We start from the raw sequence: 18,588 nt of genomic DNA on the forward strand, positions 1-18,588 counted from the left end.
AAGTCCGCAAGCAATTTCGTCGAATTGTAGTTCACTATATACAGCAAGAGCTATCAGTTTTCAAGTTTATTTATGGAAAATAGTAAATATTCCAATGTTTCACATCCAGTTTCATGATTGCACTATCAGCATCAGCGATAACCCGACTGAGAACCATATTTACAAGCCATCTTACACATCAAACATATACTAAACACAAGTGATCTACAGAAGCAGTTGTTTTCAGATTTTAGTATAGCTCTGCGGTTTTCTAACAGACTTGCATGTAGTGTCGGTAATGCACTATTCGTTTGAAGTTTCAGGAATTAGTAGAGCCTGATCCTAGTTGAAATATTGGCTTGGCATATTGGGCAGCGCTGCAATTCTTTCCCACACTCGTAACAAGTCTGAAAAAGAAGATAGATAGTCGATGTTCCATCAAACAACCAATTGCATAAGCAATGCGAGGTTTCCACTCACCTGATGACCACATCCGAAAGCGAGATCCTTTGATTTCCAGAGGCAAATTGGACAGATCTGTAAACAAACAAGTCTCAAATCAATACAATTCGACAAGTCTGTTAACCACCGTGTTCAGACTATTTTCAAGGTTTGATAGGTAGAAGAATACTGGAGTTCCACGTATCACCCGAAAGTATATAGTCTCAGTTATTGTGTTTTCCACCAATAATGACTTCCTCGATATTCTAGGAAACCTTTTGCATATGACACCTACATCTTTTATTATGTAGCTATTATGGATACCTTTCTCTTCTATCACTATTCCCATTCCAAACTGGACGATGTTTTCTAAATTTGAATTTAATCCCTTTTATCATATAAACTGATTATTGAATATTAATTATATACTCATTGTTTTTCATATAATTTTTAGAAACTGAGACATAATTGTGATTGATTTATTTGTATTAAATGCATGATAAAATGAGTTTTATACAAAGAAATCCTAAAAGTCTATCAATTAAAACAACACGATCATGTAAATGGAAAGTTAAAAGAATACTGAATTCTACTATTTATTTTCACACTCAGGATGGTCATACAAACAAAGATAACAAATTTGAAATAAATAAAATAATTCGTACCAGCTTTTCCTCTATAACAGAACTTTCATATGAGACAGATTGGGCACTTCTGGTGATTCCAGGACCTTGCTCAAAGCTGGTTGATCGTGAATAATGGTTCCTAGATGGTGGAGGGAGACAAACCCTCTCAGTTACTCCTCTTCGTCGACTGCAAAAAGCAATAGCCAGATATCATACCAATCAATCAAAGCACACTTTTGCAGTCATTAACAGATACCGAAAAGGCGAAAACTATTAAAAACTATCCATCGATACCCTAGGAGTTGAAGGTCTATTGTTGCCTTATACTGTGAAGGGATTTCCATCAGTGCAGCAAGCGCAAACTCTGTCTCCTTTCGACTGGCAGGGATGTTTCTCGACATTATCTCAGTAAAATTCACAAACTGCATGGAAATAGTGAATTTATGCCACACCTTGTAACCACTACAAAAGAAAATTGAACTTTTCTTTAGGTGTTTCTTGCAACCTGGAAATTATCAAATGCCCGGGAGGGTATATTGTCATCAAACTCACGCATCATCTCCCATGGGCCATCACCAACTCCAACCAGAACTATTGACAATGGATAATCACTATAGAAAATACAGTAAGAAAAAAAATGATTTTAAAATCAAGGAAAAGAGAAAAAGCATTGTGGTATCATATCTGATATTTACCTAGCTTTGACTATGGCATTTATGGTATCTCTCTCTTGTGGACTTAATTGTCCGTATTGGGTGTCTACACTTCGTGTCACCTATGTAACAAATAACACAGAAAAACACTAAAGCAACTTGAAAACTAAGCATCAAGATCTAGCAAAGATGAGAACTAAACCATCATATCCCACTTGGACGGAAATTTGGAGTAAACAACATGCACTCAAGAAGTAGTAAAATATAGGGAAAGCATGGGCTAGAGAGAACATATGCAAAAGCATTTAGCTAACCTGTCCATCTGCAATAATGAGTAGAACATGGTACTGCCCGCCAGTATTATCTACGATGCCTATGGCTGTCTCAATAATTGGTGCAAAGGATGTTGGCCCTTAATGAAATTTAAGCACCCTGGTTCAGTTGAGAATCACCTACATTTAAGAAAGGAATAGCATCATACTAACCAGCTAGCCGGACATTTGGAATTAGTTCTTTGTACCGTCCGAGTGCTTCTTCAAAGCCATTACATGGTTGATTTTCTGGATAAAAACTGAATACTTCCTGATCATGCGTGGATGCTGCACAATGAAGACAACGATGCATTGACATTCAAAAATTCCTAGATCATTTCCAAGACTAAATATTATAATCTTATCGGAAAGCATGTCAACTAAACATGGTTACTGCACAATGGCATAGACTAGAACATGCTACATGATATAAATAGATGAATTTCTTTATCTAGAATGCCACTAACCATCACCAAACCCAAAGCAGGGAATAAGATTATCTTCATCAAAAGTAGAGAGCGTCCTTCCTATAATAGATATTGCTTGCTCATACGGGTTTGGAGTATTCCCAATATCATGCAGACACCGGCGGTTGAAAGAAACTTTACCTAACAACAACAAGAACAAAGCATTAAACACTGAAAGTTGTCATCAGAGTAACTCTTTACCAAGTTAAGCTTCGAGTCAAAACTCAGAAATAGGAAGTCTGAACAGAAAAACTATAAATAGTTACCTGGAAACATCAAGTCAAACAGACATTATCAACATCAAGCACATTAATAGTCCTCAAAATAAGACTAACATCTATGCCAAAAGGGACTTTAAATATCTATGCCAAAAGGACTCAAATTTCATAATCAATATCTCTGCTAAACCAAAACCAACCAAGAAAAAAGTTGATGGTCGAATATTATTCTTCAAAAAAAGCCTTGATCACTGTAAATGTAAATCCAAAATTTGTATTTTATCTCAAATATGCATCAAGAAGAAGGTGAAATATAGCTTTGTGAGTCTGAACCTGTCCATTCATTGCTCTTTGTAAAATCAATGCCCACAATAAGATTAGAAGATTCAAGACCTGCTTCTGCAAGGGCCTCGGTGACCTAGACAAAATCACAAATGTTCCATTCTCAGATTATTCATACAACTAAAAATTTTAGGTTAAACTAATATAAGGTTGCAGAATGAACTGAAACTATTATACAACAACAAATGAGAGAAAATATCTATATTTTCACTTAAATTAATAGATTAAAGATTATTATTCTCATGAAATATGTTATAAAATTTTCAAACCTGCACACCAGTAAAATCGAGAACCAGTTATTGCTATCCATAAGTTGTATTAATGTGCTATAACCAGCAAATATTACAGTGAGTATATACATTGGAATGATGATGCACTCTATTGACAGATATGCATGATACAATATATTATCAAGATATTAGTCAACTGGTCCAAAAGAATTCCTCCTTAACCTCCTTAAGGGCCAAAGACAAGATACTAAGAGAAGACGCTATACATAATAACTTATTAAACATAGTGGTTCATGACAAGTCAAACACCAAAGAAAAGTATAGGCTGTATAACATGGTTGAATTTCTGTAACAAAAAGGTGATGCCTTTTATTAGACATGATTTTGGTGCTTAGGTTACAACTTGATGACTCTTTTGTGGTACGATCACTTCTCAATATGGTTTAGCAATAGTTAAGTTATGGTAGCTAATTTAGTGACTTTAGAAACATAGAATGTGTAACTGAACAAGAAAGCAGCTGCCATAATCCCTTTTGATGAACACAAAATAGAAACTCAATCGGATGACTTCTTGTCAGTTGTCCCGGAAAAGGTTGTTTGCTAGTTGGTCCGAATTTTGGGGAGAACAATTATGTAACCGGACGAAAGCAATCAATCATCATCAAGTTGATAACCCATAACTTGATTTAGCAATTATTCAGATTTCAGCGTGCCCATTCTAACCAGTACTGATTTTTCCTCCAAAAAAACAGAAGGAAAAAAAAATATTTTCATATCAAAGCCTTCAAAACTAGGTTCAAATAAGCAAGATGAACTAAGTCCACTGAATATTATTCCAAAGAAGTGAATGAATATTTCTGCAATCAAATTTATTGAATTGGATTTGTTATGAGAGGAAAAAAAACGGTGGATAGAAAAAGAAACATATGCTAGATTTTTAGTTAAGAGGTTCAAGATATGGTGTTCCCCATTTTGACGACTCAGGGATGCTGGGAATACCTAAGAAGTATGTCGTCCAAGCTTGAAAAATAAATAGGATGAATATAGTGAACAGATTATGCCAGTCATAATGAATTGTTTGTGTAACACCCTCGATTAGTCCCACATTGGAAGTGAGTAAGATTAAGATTGGCTTATAAGGGTCTGATGAGTATATTACTATCAACTTTAGCCTAAGCATTTTGGTCAGTGGTTTAGACCAAATGAATTTGATATGTCAATTAGCCCATTCGGATTATGACATTTGGTATCAAAACCTAGGCATGATGAGGGGGCTCGAGTAGGAAAGGGGAGTATACTTACTATCAACTTCAGCTTAAGTATTTCGGTCAGTAGATCAAATAAAGTTAGATCAATTAGCCCATCAGGCTCGGGTCATGACAGTTTAAGTTTATAGACATTACCAATGATGATCTCATGGATAGCTAACTGATACTCCTTTGTCACTTTATCAATTTGTGATGATCCATAAATATGTAAAACATGCATTACTTAGTTCTAAAATGACAGGACATTCCAACCGATGATAAAAGGTAACCAAGAAACAACCCATAGAATAGGAAGGCATCAATGATTTCAGGTCAAACAATTATTCACAACTTTAAAAAAACACAGCCAACTTACATTTTCTACTTGAACACTGAAAAAGCTGCATTGAATAGCATACCTGATTTAGCGTTTGGTAATCATCATTGATTCTTGAATACTTCCTTTGTAATCTGTTTACTGTTTCAGGCTGTACATAGTTTGCAGAGCTTGAAGAATACCTTGGAGTGTAACCCGAAGAAGAATGACCATTATCGTATGAGGAGCGATGAGAACGACCATTATCATATGAGGAGCGATGAGAACGACGATGTTTGGACCCTCCCCCTCCCATCGTCACAGTATCAAATTTTCAGATAACTATGTCTCTAGTTTCTCCTTCAAAAAAGAAATGTATCCCTGAGGATGGGCGCCCTTCTTGAAATTCTGAGCTGGTAAAGAAGTTAAATCTTAATCCGTCAGAAACAATGGAAATACAAAACAATTTGTTTCCAACCAATCAAACTACATAAATCTAAAGAAGGAAAGATTGGCTTATTATTCTATAATTTAGAAACCCAGAATTTCATATTCCACGATTAGTTTGAAACTGATGCTCACAAATGCAACCATACAAAAAGATCTTAGAGCAACCTATTTAAGTAATTAGAGTGTATGGATTGATAGAAAATTACAGGAAGAAGTTACAAAAATTCTACATTAATCAGCACATCTTCATATAGGACAAGCTATTATCAACTGACGCAAAGCTTTGGTACCACTTCACAACCAAGTGGAGTAGCAAAGCATCCAATGCATGCCAACATTGACTTAGCCATAATTCCAGACCACTTCATCCAAAATTGATGCAGACAATTACAAGTTCCTAAAATGAAGAGCTCATGAAAGCCATCTGACAAAGTAATCATGAATTGAAAGAGAAAAGAAAATTCTACTTTCAGCAAACAAATGATTTTATTCAGAAATACTTGTATCTGTTCATTCGTAATTAAAAGCTCCTAGTGGAATAATGAAAGAGATTCACAGACAATTTTGCTTCAGAATCAAACCTGCATCATGATTTTATACACAGAAAGAAACCACATGGAGAGAATTCTAACATGACCCGAGAAAATAACTAGGCAATGAACAAAGCATATCAAAAGAGAAGGCAAAGCATCATCTTCTGCTCGAACAATTTTGCTTCAGAATCAACCCTGTATCATGATTTCAAACACAGAAAGAAACCACATGGAGAGAATTGTAACATGACCCACGAAAATATCTATGCAATGAACAAGGCATATCGAAAGAGAAGGCAGAGCATCATCTTCTGCTCAATAAACATGATCACTTGATCCTACCTCTTCTCAGCAACCCACCACCCAAAACTCGTCAAACAAAACCATTAAAACCCTCCAACAAATTTCAGAAAACAAAAAGGTGCATTCATGAACTAAGGGTTCTTATACATCTCGCTTCAAGATCCGAGTTTCCAGAGAATCCTAAGACACAGAAACCATAAAAAGAAGAAAACAATGGCAAACCATGATCTCAGGCCAAAGAGAAACGCAATTCAGCACAGCCGAAGGATCGGAGTTCAACGAACCAAAAGGCAAAACCTAAATCCACCAACAAAAAGCTTCACAAAATGCGAGTTTGGCCACTGACCAGGTGGTGAATCGATCGAAGAACGCTTGCCAACAACAAATGAGAGCTATTTCGTCACCACCAAGGCTGGGAAAACCAGGTAGAGGAAGGCAATCAGAAGGAAGCACAAGCAATATCCAGTATTAAATCTACGACCTAGTAACAAAAGACGCACTCCCCGACCAGAAATGGATCGTCGATGATGGATTACGATGGTGGCATCCGTCAAACACGTGACTTGGTACATTTTCGGGTTCCTCTTCATCGGGTCACTCCAGACAAAACTATCTCCGCGGTCAAGTCAATCTAAACCGGCATGTCACACCGAGTACTTATCGGTTTCGGGGTGACACGGAGCAGGTACCGCGTGATGACTCAGCGCAAGGCGGCGCTGACTCGAAAATGCTCGAGTATCTCACCTTGAGATGCTCCAGGCTTCGGGAAAGGTTTAATTCATCATCTCCGATGGATCATCTCGCCGGTGATCACGTCAAGCATCTGCCTTTTAAGCTTTGATACTCTGTTTCCGTCAGATCGATGTTGATGGAGGGGGGCACGTTCTTCTCTTCCCTCGGTTAGTGGATACCACCATGGCCATCACGGCGGGCTGCAGATCAGTTCCATGAAGTGAATGATTCTGTCCACAAAAAAACAGCTTTTGACTCGTTCTTGCCTGGAACAATCACAGATTCCGGTCTCAGGTGCAGATTACGAGTGCAAATGCTTCCAGAGCCCTGTTACTGTTGCCGTTTGTCTGCAGCGGAGGAGGAGTTTGAACTCCTGTGTCTCGATGCGGCTTAGTGATGTGGAGATGTGAAGGTAGCTTAAGGAGGAGAGAAGAAGACATGCCTGCCTCTACTGCCGCAATAAATTGCAGAGACTCAGCTGCAGCATTTATATCTGACACAGTGAAGAGCTCTCATCTTTTTCCCTCGCTCAAATGAATTTGTTTTGCTTAGATTCACATGCAAAGAATCACTGGAACTAGATCTCCAATCAAAACAGGAGGAGAACAGCCAAGGTAGCATAGAAAAGTGCTGCAGTTGAACTGATGGATAATCCAATAGACATGCATTTAATGGCTCAAAACCTAACAGATTTCATGACATTTTTCTGGACTAACCAATGATCACATGCTTCTAAGGAAAAATATTAATGGTTTTCTTACATAAAAGAAAGCATAAAGCTCGATCAAATCTTTAGGCAGATACACATGCTTGGAATTGTCGAAGTCCACCCACCCACGACTCACCAAATTGACTCTTTCTCATCCAACATGTTTGCAGATAGGCAGATGGGAGAATAAGATCACTGTTTGGTGCCACAGACAGCAGAATCTGAAGAAACAAGGTTGATGAAGGACTTGAAGCTTCTGCCATGGAAGATTTTGGCAACCTTCATACAGTAGTAGTACGACATCAAGCTTGAAACATTCTCTGATCAGATCTGGAAAATGAAGTGTGAAATCACCAGATCATGAAGCTAAAGTCTCAACCTTTTAAACCATGGAAAATATGACTATCCCTGTCCTTTGACAAGAACACATTAGTTCGACATGACTGTTGGCCATTATACATCAAGATGACATGATCTTCTATCTTCTATTTTGATTTTGTAAAATATAAGTGGAGAAAATAGAATTTGAATGATTTTGATATTATCAAATCTTTACTAATCAACACTTTTTCTCTCATTATAAATGACATATGGTCATCAAAGTGAAGCTTAGGACATTATATGCAGTCATCTCTTCAATGATATTTCCTATAGCATATATATATATATATATGACATCAGTTAATGTTCCTTAGTTGAAACTATAATTCATAAAATATAATATAATACTCAAATATTCTATTTCCAATATTATATATATAGATATGTTTCATAGAGAGAGAGGTGGGGGACAGGGCGACAGTTTCCATTAATTTACGGGTCAGCATCGATGGTCAAGTCAAGCGCACATTAATAATAGTAAGTATCAATGAGGAAGCCGTGCAGGGGTGCTGTAGAGGTGTCGATGATCCAAGCGGTGGATTACTCGAACCAACGTTGTTGATGCTCATCATCTCTCCATAGCCTACATATACTCCCTCTCTCCAGGTGTCCGAGGCAGAGGTGTGTGACGATGATTCCGGTGTTCGGCTCCCATGACGGAGGCGACGTGGTGTTCTGCGCCATCATCATCTGGCTCTCCGTCATCGCCATGACCATCTTCTCATCCGTCGACCATCCAAGCGAGCAGTCGAAGAAGCGGTCCGGCCTCAGCCGGCTGGTCCTCCTAGAGGAGAAAGGTGGCCGCTGCGCCTGCTGCATCGGTGGCGCCGGCGTCTGCGGCACCTATCTGTCTTGATTTGGTCTCTTTTGGAGGATCCCAATCACGTACGATGCAGCAGCTGTAATAAGGAAAGAGCTAATTTGTTTTAGCATTCGATGTATCTGCTCAATTTCTTCTTCTTCTTCTTCTTTCATGCTTTTGCTCTTTCACTGTGAATAAGAGAAGTTGAGACACAAGTTTGATGCTTCTTCCATCCTTGCTTTCGATGGCAGCAAATGGAAATCATGTTATGGAGTACAAAACCAGCATCCGATTCTTTTCCCCATGTCCACCTTATCTATTTAGAAGATGTAAAGCTTAAGATGCTTTACATCTTTTGAAGAACAGCTACAAATATGCTGTAGTCTTTCACAAGCTTAACTCACCTTTTGAAGAACAGCTACATATTCCTCAGCAAACCTCATATTACAGTGTGACATCAGAAGCTAAATCATTAGAATAGGATGTATTGGTAATCCATTCCTTATTTCTACTCAGAACACAAGGAAGAAAGAGGAAATCTTGATGTACAGCAACCAGAAATAGTTCCTATCCTGTTCACCTTATCATCAAGATTATCTGCATCACTGGTGTCCTTGAATCCAAGTCATGCTTATCCATCAAAAAGTTCAATTAGACTAATATACATACTCAACTGCCAAGAAGTATGCAGTCTACCTACCATGCTAATAATAGTACCTTTCCCACAGTTTTCTTTAGCAGTCTGGTAGCAAGTCATTAGCAGAGCAGGTTGGGACCAATCCAAGGCTCTGTAGTATATTCATGATCACAAGAAAAATACTAGTGCTCATCACCTAGAATAATTGAAGACCTTTAATTCCATTATGCACTTTTGTCTCTAGAACTAAGCATATTCCTAAATCATTAGTAGGTAAGGTTAAAAACCAAGGCAAACTTAGTGACACTTATGCTTTCATATATGCTCATTTGGGGCAAGAAACAAGTAGTCTATTATTCTCTTCATATATCTTCCCTATGAAGTTTTCAGCAGAAGATTGACTTTTATTAGGTGGAGTAAATCTTTCTAAGTTTGTCAAACATCAGCCAGACATGATTTAAGCACAGAGATTTCAAGATCATATTCCAGTATTATATGTTGCCCAAGGTATTCACAGATGCACTCAGAAATGAACCATTTGTGCTCAAAGTTTCTGATCTCAATTCTCATTTAGTAGGTAACATTCGGATATCTCAACCTTAAAAATTGGATTATGGATCAACGAGTAGGTACTAGTAAAACTAATGAGAAACAAATGATTCTAACTAAGCATCTTCTTACAAATGGGGAGTTCAGCACCATGGTTGACAGTATGAACTCTTTGCTGAATTGTGATTTCATGACTGAAACCAAGAAAAGCATGCAGATTTGAAATGATAAGCATCCAATCTATATATAGATCCGGACATCATCATCAGTACGCCTGCTGCTACCAAAGCTTCCACAAACTGCTGCAAGGAAGTCTCAGCGGAATCGTCATCACGCCTTGTGGCCATGCAAGTGCTTCGCCCATCGTCGAGCCATGAGTGGATCAAGGTAATCCCAGCTTTCGACGCACCTGCTTCTTCCTCTGAGGCTGAAATCACTGCCTCCAGCCTCGCATTGTCCATCGCTTCTGCTCTCGTCCCCGGTCTCCACCACTACTTCTCCGGTTCTTAGCCTCTGCTCTGCCCCTCCTTCGATGTAGCTGTAGCCGACAGTGAGGAACCCACAATCGCCGAACAAATCCAAGGGAATTCTCCTTTCTTCACCACCTCTCAGCTCCCCCAACCTCACCAACCCTCCCCCGTCTCCAATCCTCAGCTGGGTCTCCCTGATCACACCTCCGAGCAATCTAGCCAAGAACTCTTCGAACTCATGCATCACAAAGCCGCTTGTCATCCCGAACCCGAAGCCGATGTGGAATCTGTGAACCGGGATGGGGAACTGCAGGTCCCTGCACACGTAGCTTCGGCTCGGATGGTCCGAGAGGTGGAGGATGCAGGACAGTGGGTTGTGGTGCCTCCGGTCTTCCAGTATCTTGACTCCTTTCCGAAGCCCTTCTGTAGGCTCAGCTTCGCCGAGGTAGATCAGGCGATCGATGACCTGTAAAGCGGCCCGCTTCCCTTGCGATGTCATCCGCCTCAGCGGGAAGGCTCGAGTGGCGGTGATGGAGTAGGTAACGATGGCCAGCCGATCAACGGGGCGCAGCCAGAAGACCACAAGCGCCATGGATTGCTTCAGCAGCCTCAGATGCGGCCCGTTCGGGCTGGCAACGAGGACAAGGTCCGTCGGCTGCTGAGGGGACAGAGTCACAGTGAGGTAAGCCCTCCTCTGCGCGTATGGTGAAGCATTCTGCTGCGGGAACGCCAGTCTGGGGGAGCTTGCGAGCTGAAACCGGTGGTGCAACGGCATCAGATGCGCGCATGGAGGAGGCCCGAGAGCGAGGTGGTCGCCCGCCGGCGTCGGAGCGGGAACGACTGCGAGGCCGAGCCGGGGATGACCAGGGACGTGCAGGGCGTCAGGATCCACCGGGTCGTCGTCGTTGTAGCGAGTGGAACGGAGGAAGGACAGGCGGTTGACGCGCGAGGAGGCGATGGAGTCGTCAAGGATGCGGAGGACGGGGTCGGTGCTGCAGCCGGCGGCGAGCACGGTGGAATCGCGAGGGAGATGGGACCAGTGCGCGCGGCAGATGGGGCATGTGATGCTGCCGTGGCGGACGTTAGACGCGATACACGCGAAGTGGAAAGCGTGCATGCATTGGGCCGTGAAGATTGCGTCGCTGCTGCCATCGTCCAAGCTGAGCGGCTCCAAGCATATTGCACATAAGCTCTGCATTTAGAACATCATCTGATTGTGATATGATCCTTCAAAGATATTTGACGTATACTCTAATCCTCACTAATACTTACATATGATGATAAAACCTTACTAATATGATATTAAGTGAAAAAGTAGGGTGCAGTAAAAGAATTCACATGATGGGACTTTTCATGGGAACCGTCCAGCCGAACTCCAGTACGGGATCGACCGGACCACCATCCTGCAATAGTTAAATCTGCACCGTCCGATCCGATCGGTGGTGCCAAACCCGACTGTCCTACGGCCGCGGAGCACACAGCCTGCTACACCCAGTAACGGGACATAGGGTCCCGCCACCAGCCCCTGTAGCAGTCACGGTGGTTCCAAGAGGGGCGAGGTTTTGGCGAGTAACCCTATGCATGCCGCATGATGATATCATAACGATGGACAGAAGCACGCAGAGGAACCCGCATTCACATCATAAATCTTGCAAGAGAATTACCAGAGAAGAAACACATTTCTGTTGTTGAGCTTTAGATTCTTCTTCTTGTGTTGACATTTGTTGCAGCAGCAGCAAAAACAACAGAAAGTCTAGATAAGATAAGTTTGAATCAAAGCAGCAGCTCTAAGATCACAAAAACTCTTATGCTTCTCGGACATCAATGAGCTAATGAAATTGAAAAAGTCATTTTGAGATAAAAGAGCTCATAGCTACAGAAACCACTGAGAAAGAAATTAAGGTGGATACTATACTTAGATTCTTTGATAACAGAAATAGGAATAGGATGGTGAAGTTGAATAGAGGAAGAAAAGATTACATACCTTCGCAGCTGTTGCTTCTTTTGGCTCCTCTGATTCTTCCCCTTTTCCTTCATTGCCGGTGCTGGTCGCAGAGCAAGAAATCTGGATTCACGGGAACAGACTCAAAACACTAGAGAAAGGTTGGAGACAAATAGCAGGAAATATTTTTCTTGATTTTGTCTTTTTATTTCTTTTTAAGGAACCCCAATTATTAGACATAAAATGATATATGCAAATTTATAAGCATGAGATAGGAAGACAATATATTGGCATCATGGCATGAGTTCAAAGTCCAAAATAAACTAAGAAAAAAGGGTATACAAACGATAAAATTTTCCTGACACACTCCTTTTTCTTAAAATAAATCAAGATAGCCTTTCATCGTTGCACGAAAATTGAGACAGCCGATGTATATAAAATAGCAAACTTCCAAATATCAAAAATTTTATTAAGAAATGAGAAAAAAAAATATTTATTGGGTTACTGGATACAGTACAGTTACTATTAATTGGATCTGTTACAGGACAGAACAATAAATATATTCAGTTCAGATAGAGAAGAGAATTAAAGCGGAAAGATGACCAATTCGAATGCAACAAGTTAGCTTTACGGGAAAATTTCGAATGGAGACCCGGTGAGAGGAAAGATCAATACTTGTTTATATCTGGTTAGAAAATAGGGGAAATGCAGTCTACATTCCTCTGGAAAGAAGACATGTAAGAATACTACTTATAAAAATTTGATCTTGTTTCAATACTTCGGCGGAGAGGAATTCAGAAAAATAGAGAGGACTGAGAACCAAACCCAAAATCCGATTTTTATAGAGAAAACTGTGTAGAGAAAACCAAAGAAAAGCCAGATTTCTAGGAGAGAGCCGAGTAAAGAGTAATGCAGCATATTTAGGCTGCAAAAAACTGTTTTTGAAAGAGGAGCAAAGTAGAACTCAGTAAATAGAAATCCAAGACGGCATTATGAAAGAAGAGAGGGGAAAAGACGGAAAGGAACACACAGCAGAGTAGAAGAAATGCTATTTCTGAGATCAATCGACTGAGGAAATGAAGATGAAACAGAGAAGTGAATGAGGGAGATATGAAGGAAACGTTGGAAGAGAGAGCATACAGTTTTAGTCCGTCGAAAGGTAAGTCTCTCTTCGGAGAAGGAAGCGCAAGGGAATCCAATCCTCTTCACTGCTCGCCTCCATCTACATGCTCCACCCATTGTAATCTAATGCGCTCTAAAAACTCTCCGTTCTTCTCTGCTCCTATTCTCCTCTCCTGCTGCGGCTGCTGTTTTCTTATTGGTTTGGTCTCTCTCTCTACTTTATTCATGCAGACATGGGGGCCCCACTTTTGCTCTGTCTTCTGCTGCTTTTCACCGAGAAGAGTGCCAGTTTAGTTCAATAAGATGCAGTGATCCATCCTAAGAATGGTGGCTTAACAGTCAAAGATGGTCAAGCATAGTCTGCTTTATCTGTGGTGGTTCAGAAACAGATGCACAAAGGACAAGAATCTGAAGTTAGATGGGCAGTGGTTAGACTAAGTCCAGAAATCTTATGACTCATATTAGAAGCAGTCAAATCAACCACTGGAAATGGAAGAACAATTCTAGAAAAGAATTTGCTTTCCTGAAGCAACACGATGGCGTGCATAGTTAGCAAGCTGCCTTCAGGAATGCCGTCATCCATTTGTGTCTTCTTCCGTATGCAACATAAGTGAAGAACTCCAATTTTTGAAGTGATTGGTCTTGAGTACACAAACCACTAGATGTTGAAGGAGATAAAAGAAAAGGCTTTTGTAGTCACCTTCGCCTTCGAATTAGTTTCCGCACACTTCAAATCGCTTCCTTGATTCGCCGTTTCCTCGGGAAGACCTCACGGCTATCTTCTGCCCCGGAAAAATAGCCAAGCATATCTTTGTGTCTGCTCTTTGTTGGGCTATGGAGAGTCAAAAAGGAAAGAAAGATAAAGGGAAAGAAGACACGAAGAAAGAAAAGTGATCACCTCGTCCTCACGCCGATGAACACAATTAACCAGACTCCTTATCATTCTCTTTTTTCTGTATAGAGTTAACGAGATAACTATAATTTGCATTATATACCAACATGAAATGCACTGTAAGCAAAGTTGATAGCAGCCATTATGATTATTGTTTGTCAACAAAGAGAGAAAGAAAGTGTCATATAACTCTTCAATGCAGTCTACAGAAAGAACATAATGTTCCGTAAACATTTCCATACAGTTAACAGAGTATGAGCTTTACCTTGGATGATGGTGTAAGCCTCATTAACTAATTTGTCTTTGGTCATCCGGAGAAGCAAAAGAAAAGGTCTTTAAACAATCAGCTTCTTTTTATGCAGGACATCCTAACCCTAAAATTTCAATCATTCATTGTAGCTGTGGCTTTTCACAAAGCTCTTCACAGCCCCCAAAAGAATCCAATCCAGTGTTTCCATAAGTTTACATCTTTCTGTCACTTTTCTATGTACCGAATACTATTGCCAAATGAAAGTCTGCTGGTAAACCTATTAGTATCCTTTTTTGCTTAGTTATAATTCATGTGACTGAAGTTCTGTGATTGTGCATGTTCTCAAAATTTTGAAGAACATTAAAGAAGTGTATGCACGAAGGGGATGAAGTACTTACAGAGAACAAACTAAGTTTGTCATGAACTTGATAGATAAATGAACTCCAATATGCCAGCATAGTCCATGATGGAAAGATCAAAAGGCACTTTACATCTGCAAAATCATGTTGAGTAGCATCTGAGATCCAAGCATGAGGCCTGCAGACCTCCCTAGCTAAAACATGTAGGAAAATCTGTCAAGTAATAACTACAATCGACATGGACATAATTGTAATAGAAAGCAACAGCAACACAAAAGAATGAGCTCCAACACATCTTTAAACAGGAATATTATCCTTGATTCCTATCTACAATATGGAATGTACATGGGTTAAACTCATGACTTTGCCATCCAATGCATACCAACTTTGACAACACGAGATCTAGACCAAGTATACCAGGAAAAAGGCAAAAACAGTAATATTGGATTTAGGTTTAAATATTTTGAGCTCAAGAGGTTAAGAGTGCACTAAAGCCAAACGAAGGTTAAATCATGATGGATGAACATTATTCCTGAGTTCAACCAGTTATGCTACCAATCGGGCTTCTTCTGTGTCTGGAATTATGATGTCCAGCCTCATCATAGGTTTGTAACTCTCAGGAATTTCTGCCCCTGCTTGTACACACACCTCTACAACCGCTGGAGCTTTACCATGGTACCTTCTGAGAGCAGTCTGCAAAGGTGGTCCATGTGGATCACGTAAATGCCATACATAATTTTGGGGGATCACCTCATCCAATATCGCATCCTGCCACCCGTGCTTCCCATCCCTCCATTGGTGCTTGAAGGCCCCACAGAGCTTTGCATTATGTCCCCATGGACCTACATGCACCTCAGAACAATAACCACAAGCTTTCACTGAATACTTCTTCATCAGCTGCCTCACACCACGTCTCACACTGCTGTATGCTTTCAAAGTCCTTTCAGCAAGCCTTCTTGTATCGGATGCTGACAATGGCGGTTGCTCAAATTGGGCTCCATAGGTGTCCAGCTCTGCAAGGAGTGACATGCAATTTTCCGAGAGGCGTGGCTTTGGTTCCTCCACATATCCACCTCTGTCGATCACTTTTTTCCCAAGCATTCGGATCGGAGAAGTCCTTCTGCGCGAAGGGTATTCAGGAAAATCGACACCTGCCTGAATACATAGCTCTACAACTGCAGGGATTCTATCGTAGTCAAACCGAGTCTCATGCTTGATGCGTCGACCAAAGGGATCAAAGAGGTGGTATGATTCAATAGGGATGAGAACATCATTAATGGAACCTTTAACCCAACTGTGGTAGCTTCTCCGCTGCTCACTTCCAGTGCCATGACAGTCTTGAATCTGGTGGCCAACTGGACCAACATGGACTTCAGGACATTTGCTGAGGTGGAAAGTCAAAAATGAGTTCAATCATGGACAGTGAAAGCTATAAACAGAAATTCATGCGAGATGAAAGTAAGGTATTTGAGTTTCACATCTTAAATAATTGACAGGTACTAAAGAAAATGACTAATTTATTTCTATGCTTCCATACTGTTTACATAGTTCATTTATCATAATTAGGTGCTTTAAAACCCCTAACATTAACCATATACGGAGAAAATGCGATAAATAAACAGTATGAGAATGTGTGTAACACTGTCTCAAACAAAAAGAAATACTAGAAATAAATTTTGAAATGGGCATCAATCTTATACATAAATGAATTTGAGATGCCTAATTAATGCAGCAAAAGCTTTAGTCTAGCTTGATAATTTTTTCAGGCAGTTTATCCAGAACACAAGTTTCTTTCAAGGGATGCTATTGAATTGTGAAAAGAATATAGCACTGCATGAGAAAATAGAGAGGGGATGGAGTAAATATGCTCAATCATCAGGGATAACATAGAAAAGAGAGGCCACAACTTTTCTTCAACTTACCTACAACCATATACTGTAACCACATTCATTAGCTGTGAGAGGCCTTTGATCAACACCTTCCAATGGTCCAACACCTCATAAGCTACAGGAATAAGTTCAGGAACCAATAGACCATTTTTGGGGGGCTCAAGAGGTTTCTCGATTCCCATTTCTGCAAGTCTCTTATCTCGCCTAGCTGCCCGTTGCATCTTTTGTATTGGGATGGGGTAGGGTTTCTTTTTGTTCTTTGGCAGTATGGAAGGGAGATCAACATTTTGTTTATGGCGTTTATACATCTTCTTGTCGGAAAGATGGTACAATTCCTGAGGAACACAAACCAAAGTCCTTGTTATTCTTCTTAAACTTTTTGAATATGTTACATTCAAATGCAATCAGCAAAAGTTCAAACAAATAGGGGCTAATATGATATACACAAAAACATACCAACCAAGTTAAGATTATTCCCATACTCAAAATCTACCCCATTCATAAATCTGAGCCAAGTTACTCCTAATAAATTTGAACTATATCCATGTGCAACATCTATGGACAGACATCTTCACTCTGCTAGCTCCAGTTTCACTTGGAAGTTATCAGAAATTTATTCAGCACATAGCTACAGCAGGTAACTAACCTTGAAGCTTTATATGCTTTTACTGTCTGATGAAGAATATTTTGCACCAGGATGTACTGCATAAGGTCAAGCCCATCAGAAAACATAATCATGAACTACGATTATCACTCTTAATCAGCATAAAAAATATTTAGTTACTTCCTCTGTCCACAGAGAAGTTAAAAATATAGCCAAACTAGCAACTCATTGATAAGCTTTTTTGTTTCAATAGTTCCTTTTTCAAAGGTTTATGGATCACCTAGGGTTTTTGCCAGTTGTTTAAGCTCATTTTTCCTGTGCCTCCGAAGGTGATGGCCTAACCAGATGTCAACCTCTTCTATCACGTTTAAGTTTGATAAACAGATTAGATATCATCCTATAATATTAATGTCGGGCATGAAAAATATTGATTGGTTCAGCAAAAAGAAGATTTTCTGTTGTCTTCCTGTTGTGATAGCATCGACCATATCAAGTCCAATATTGGTTTGCCAATAGTGAGAAGGGATCGATTTATCCTTGTCGATAATAATCAGGTATCCTCAAAGACCAGATACATACGACCAAACTTAAGTGACGCCAACTCCAAAAGGTAGAAGGAAAATCTTCCACGAACAATAAAGAACCCTAAAAGTTGCAATCTTTTCTACGCTAACGCAGTATTTCGTCCAATTCACCTACATACTGACCCAAATTCCATTCGAGTCACCCAAAATAATAGGAAGAATAACCCTAAAGAATCGAGGAACGCACAAATCACAACGGCAGAGAGCCGAACAACTTACCCTATTAGCATCGGGATGGGGGCGCGGCTGCCAGGTCCTGGAGCCGGAGACCGTCTTGGGGGAGGCGTCGAACCGCCGCGCGACAGAGATGGGGAAGGAAGAGGAGGAGAAGCTGGGATTGGAAGGCCTGAGTAGGAAGGGCGTCGCAGTAGGTGTCCAATCGGAGTTAGAAGATAGGGGCGGGTGGACGAATAGGCATTTGGAGGGTCGCGGCACTATGGCGATCCCCAACATCACCGCCATCGATCGCCACCTCTTCTCTTCTGCCGCAAACTCCTGGCTCTTCGAGGGGTGGAGCAGAGGGACGGGTGACTTTAATCTTATGCATTGG

At 40.4% G+C, this 18,588-nt stretch overlaps 3 protein-coding genes across 8 annotated transcripts; all 3 read right to left on the bottom strand.

Moving 5' to 3' along the window:
- Positions 1-39: 39 nt before the first annotated feature.
- Positions 40-6,612, bottom strand: LOC135581914 (E3 ubiquitin-protein ligase RGLG2-like). 2 transcript variants are annotated; one of them, XM_065140146.1, is made up of 12 exons: positions 6,463-6,612; positions 4,934-5,243; positions 3,029-3,113; positions 2,478-2,618; positions 2,185-2,298; positions 2,014-2,111; positions 1,742-1,821; positions 1,552-1,657; positions 1,341-1,468; positions 1,086-1,233; positions 460-516; positions 40-386 (listed from the first exon to the last, which is right to left on the bottom strand). In XM_065140146.1, exons 2-12 carry the CDS (start codon positions 5,144-5,146, stop codon positions 306-308), a joined length of 1,251 nt encoding a protein of 416 aa, XP_064996218.1. In that variant the 5' UTR covers positions 5,147-5,243; positions 6,463-6,612; the 3' UTR covers positions 40-305. The 2 variants fall into 2 exon arrangements, with proteins under 2 accessions (XP_064996218.1, XP_064996219.1); XM_065140147.1 differs by having other exon boundaries at positions 4,934-5,238; positions 6,463-6,568.
- Positions 6,613-10,019: 3,407 nt separating this feature from the next.
- On the bottom strand, positions 10,020-15,132 carry LOC135581917 (E3 ubiquitin-protein ligase WAV3-like). 5 transcript variants are annotated; one of them, XM_065140141.1, is made up of 6 exons: positions 15,001-15,132; positions 14,359-14,413; positions 14,161-14,277; positions 13,479-13,720; positions 12,381-12,461; positions 10,020-11,588 (listed from the first exon to the last, which is right to left on the bottom strand). In XM_065140141.1, exons 4-6 carry the CDS (start codon positions 13,575-13,577, stop codon positions 10,257-10,259), a joined length of 1,512 nt encoding a protein of 503 aa, XP_064996213.1. In that variant the 5' UTR covers positions 13,578-13,720; positions 14,161-14,277; positions 14,359-14,413; positions 15,001-15,132; the 3' UTR covers positions 10,020-10,256. The 5 variants fall into 5 exon arrangements, with proteins under 5 accessions (XP_064996213.1, XP_064996212.1, XP_064996211.1 ...); XM_065140140.1 differs by having other exon boundaries at positions 13,479-13,723; XM_065140139.1 differs by having other exon boundaries at positions 13,479-14,242.
- Positions 15,133-15,241: 109 nt separating this feature from the next.
- LOC135586875 (APO protein 1, chloroplastic-like) lies at positions 15,242-18,584 on the bottom strand. The gene is made up of 3 exons (XM_065140144.1): positions 18,258-18,584; positions 16,884-17,185; positions 15,242-16,345 (listed from the first exon to the last, which is right to left on the bottom strand). The coding sequence occupies exons 1-3, from the start codon at positions 18,498-18,500 to the stop codon at positions 15,508-15,510; spliced, it is 1,383 nt and encodes a 460-aa protein (XP_064996216.1). The 5' UTR covers positions 18,501-18,584; the 3' UTR covers positions 15,242-15,507.
- Between the last annotated feature and the right edge of the window lie 4 nt (positions 18,585-18,588).

This window comes from Musa acuminata, chromosome BXJ3-2, assembly GCF_036884655.1.
Source record: "Musa acuminata AAA Group cultivar baxijiao chromosome BXJ3-2, Cavendish_Baxijiao_AAA, whole genome shotgun sequence".
Classification (NCBI taxonomy): Eukaryota; Viridiplantae; Streptophyta; class Magnoliopsida; order Zingiberales; family Musaceae; genus Musa; species Musa acuminata.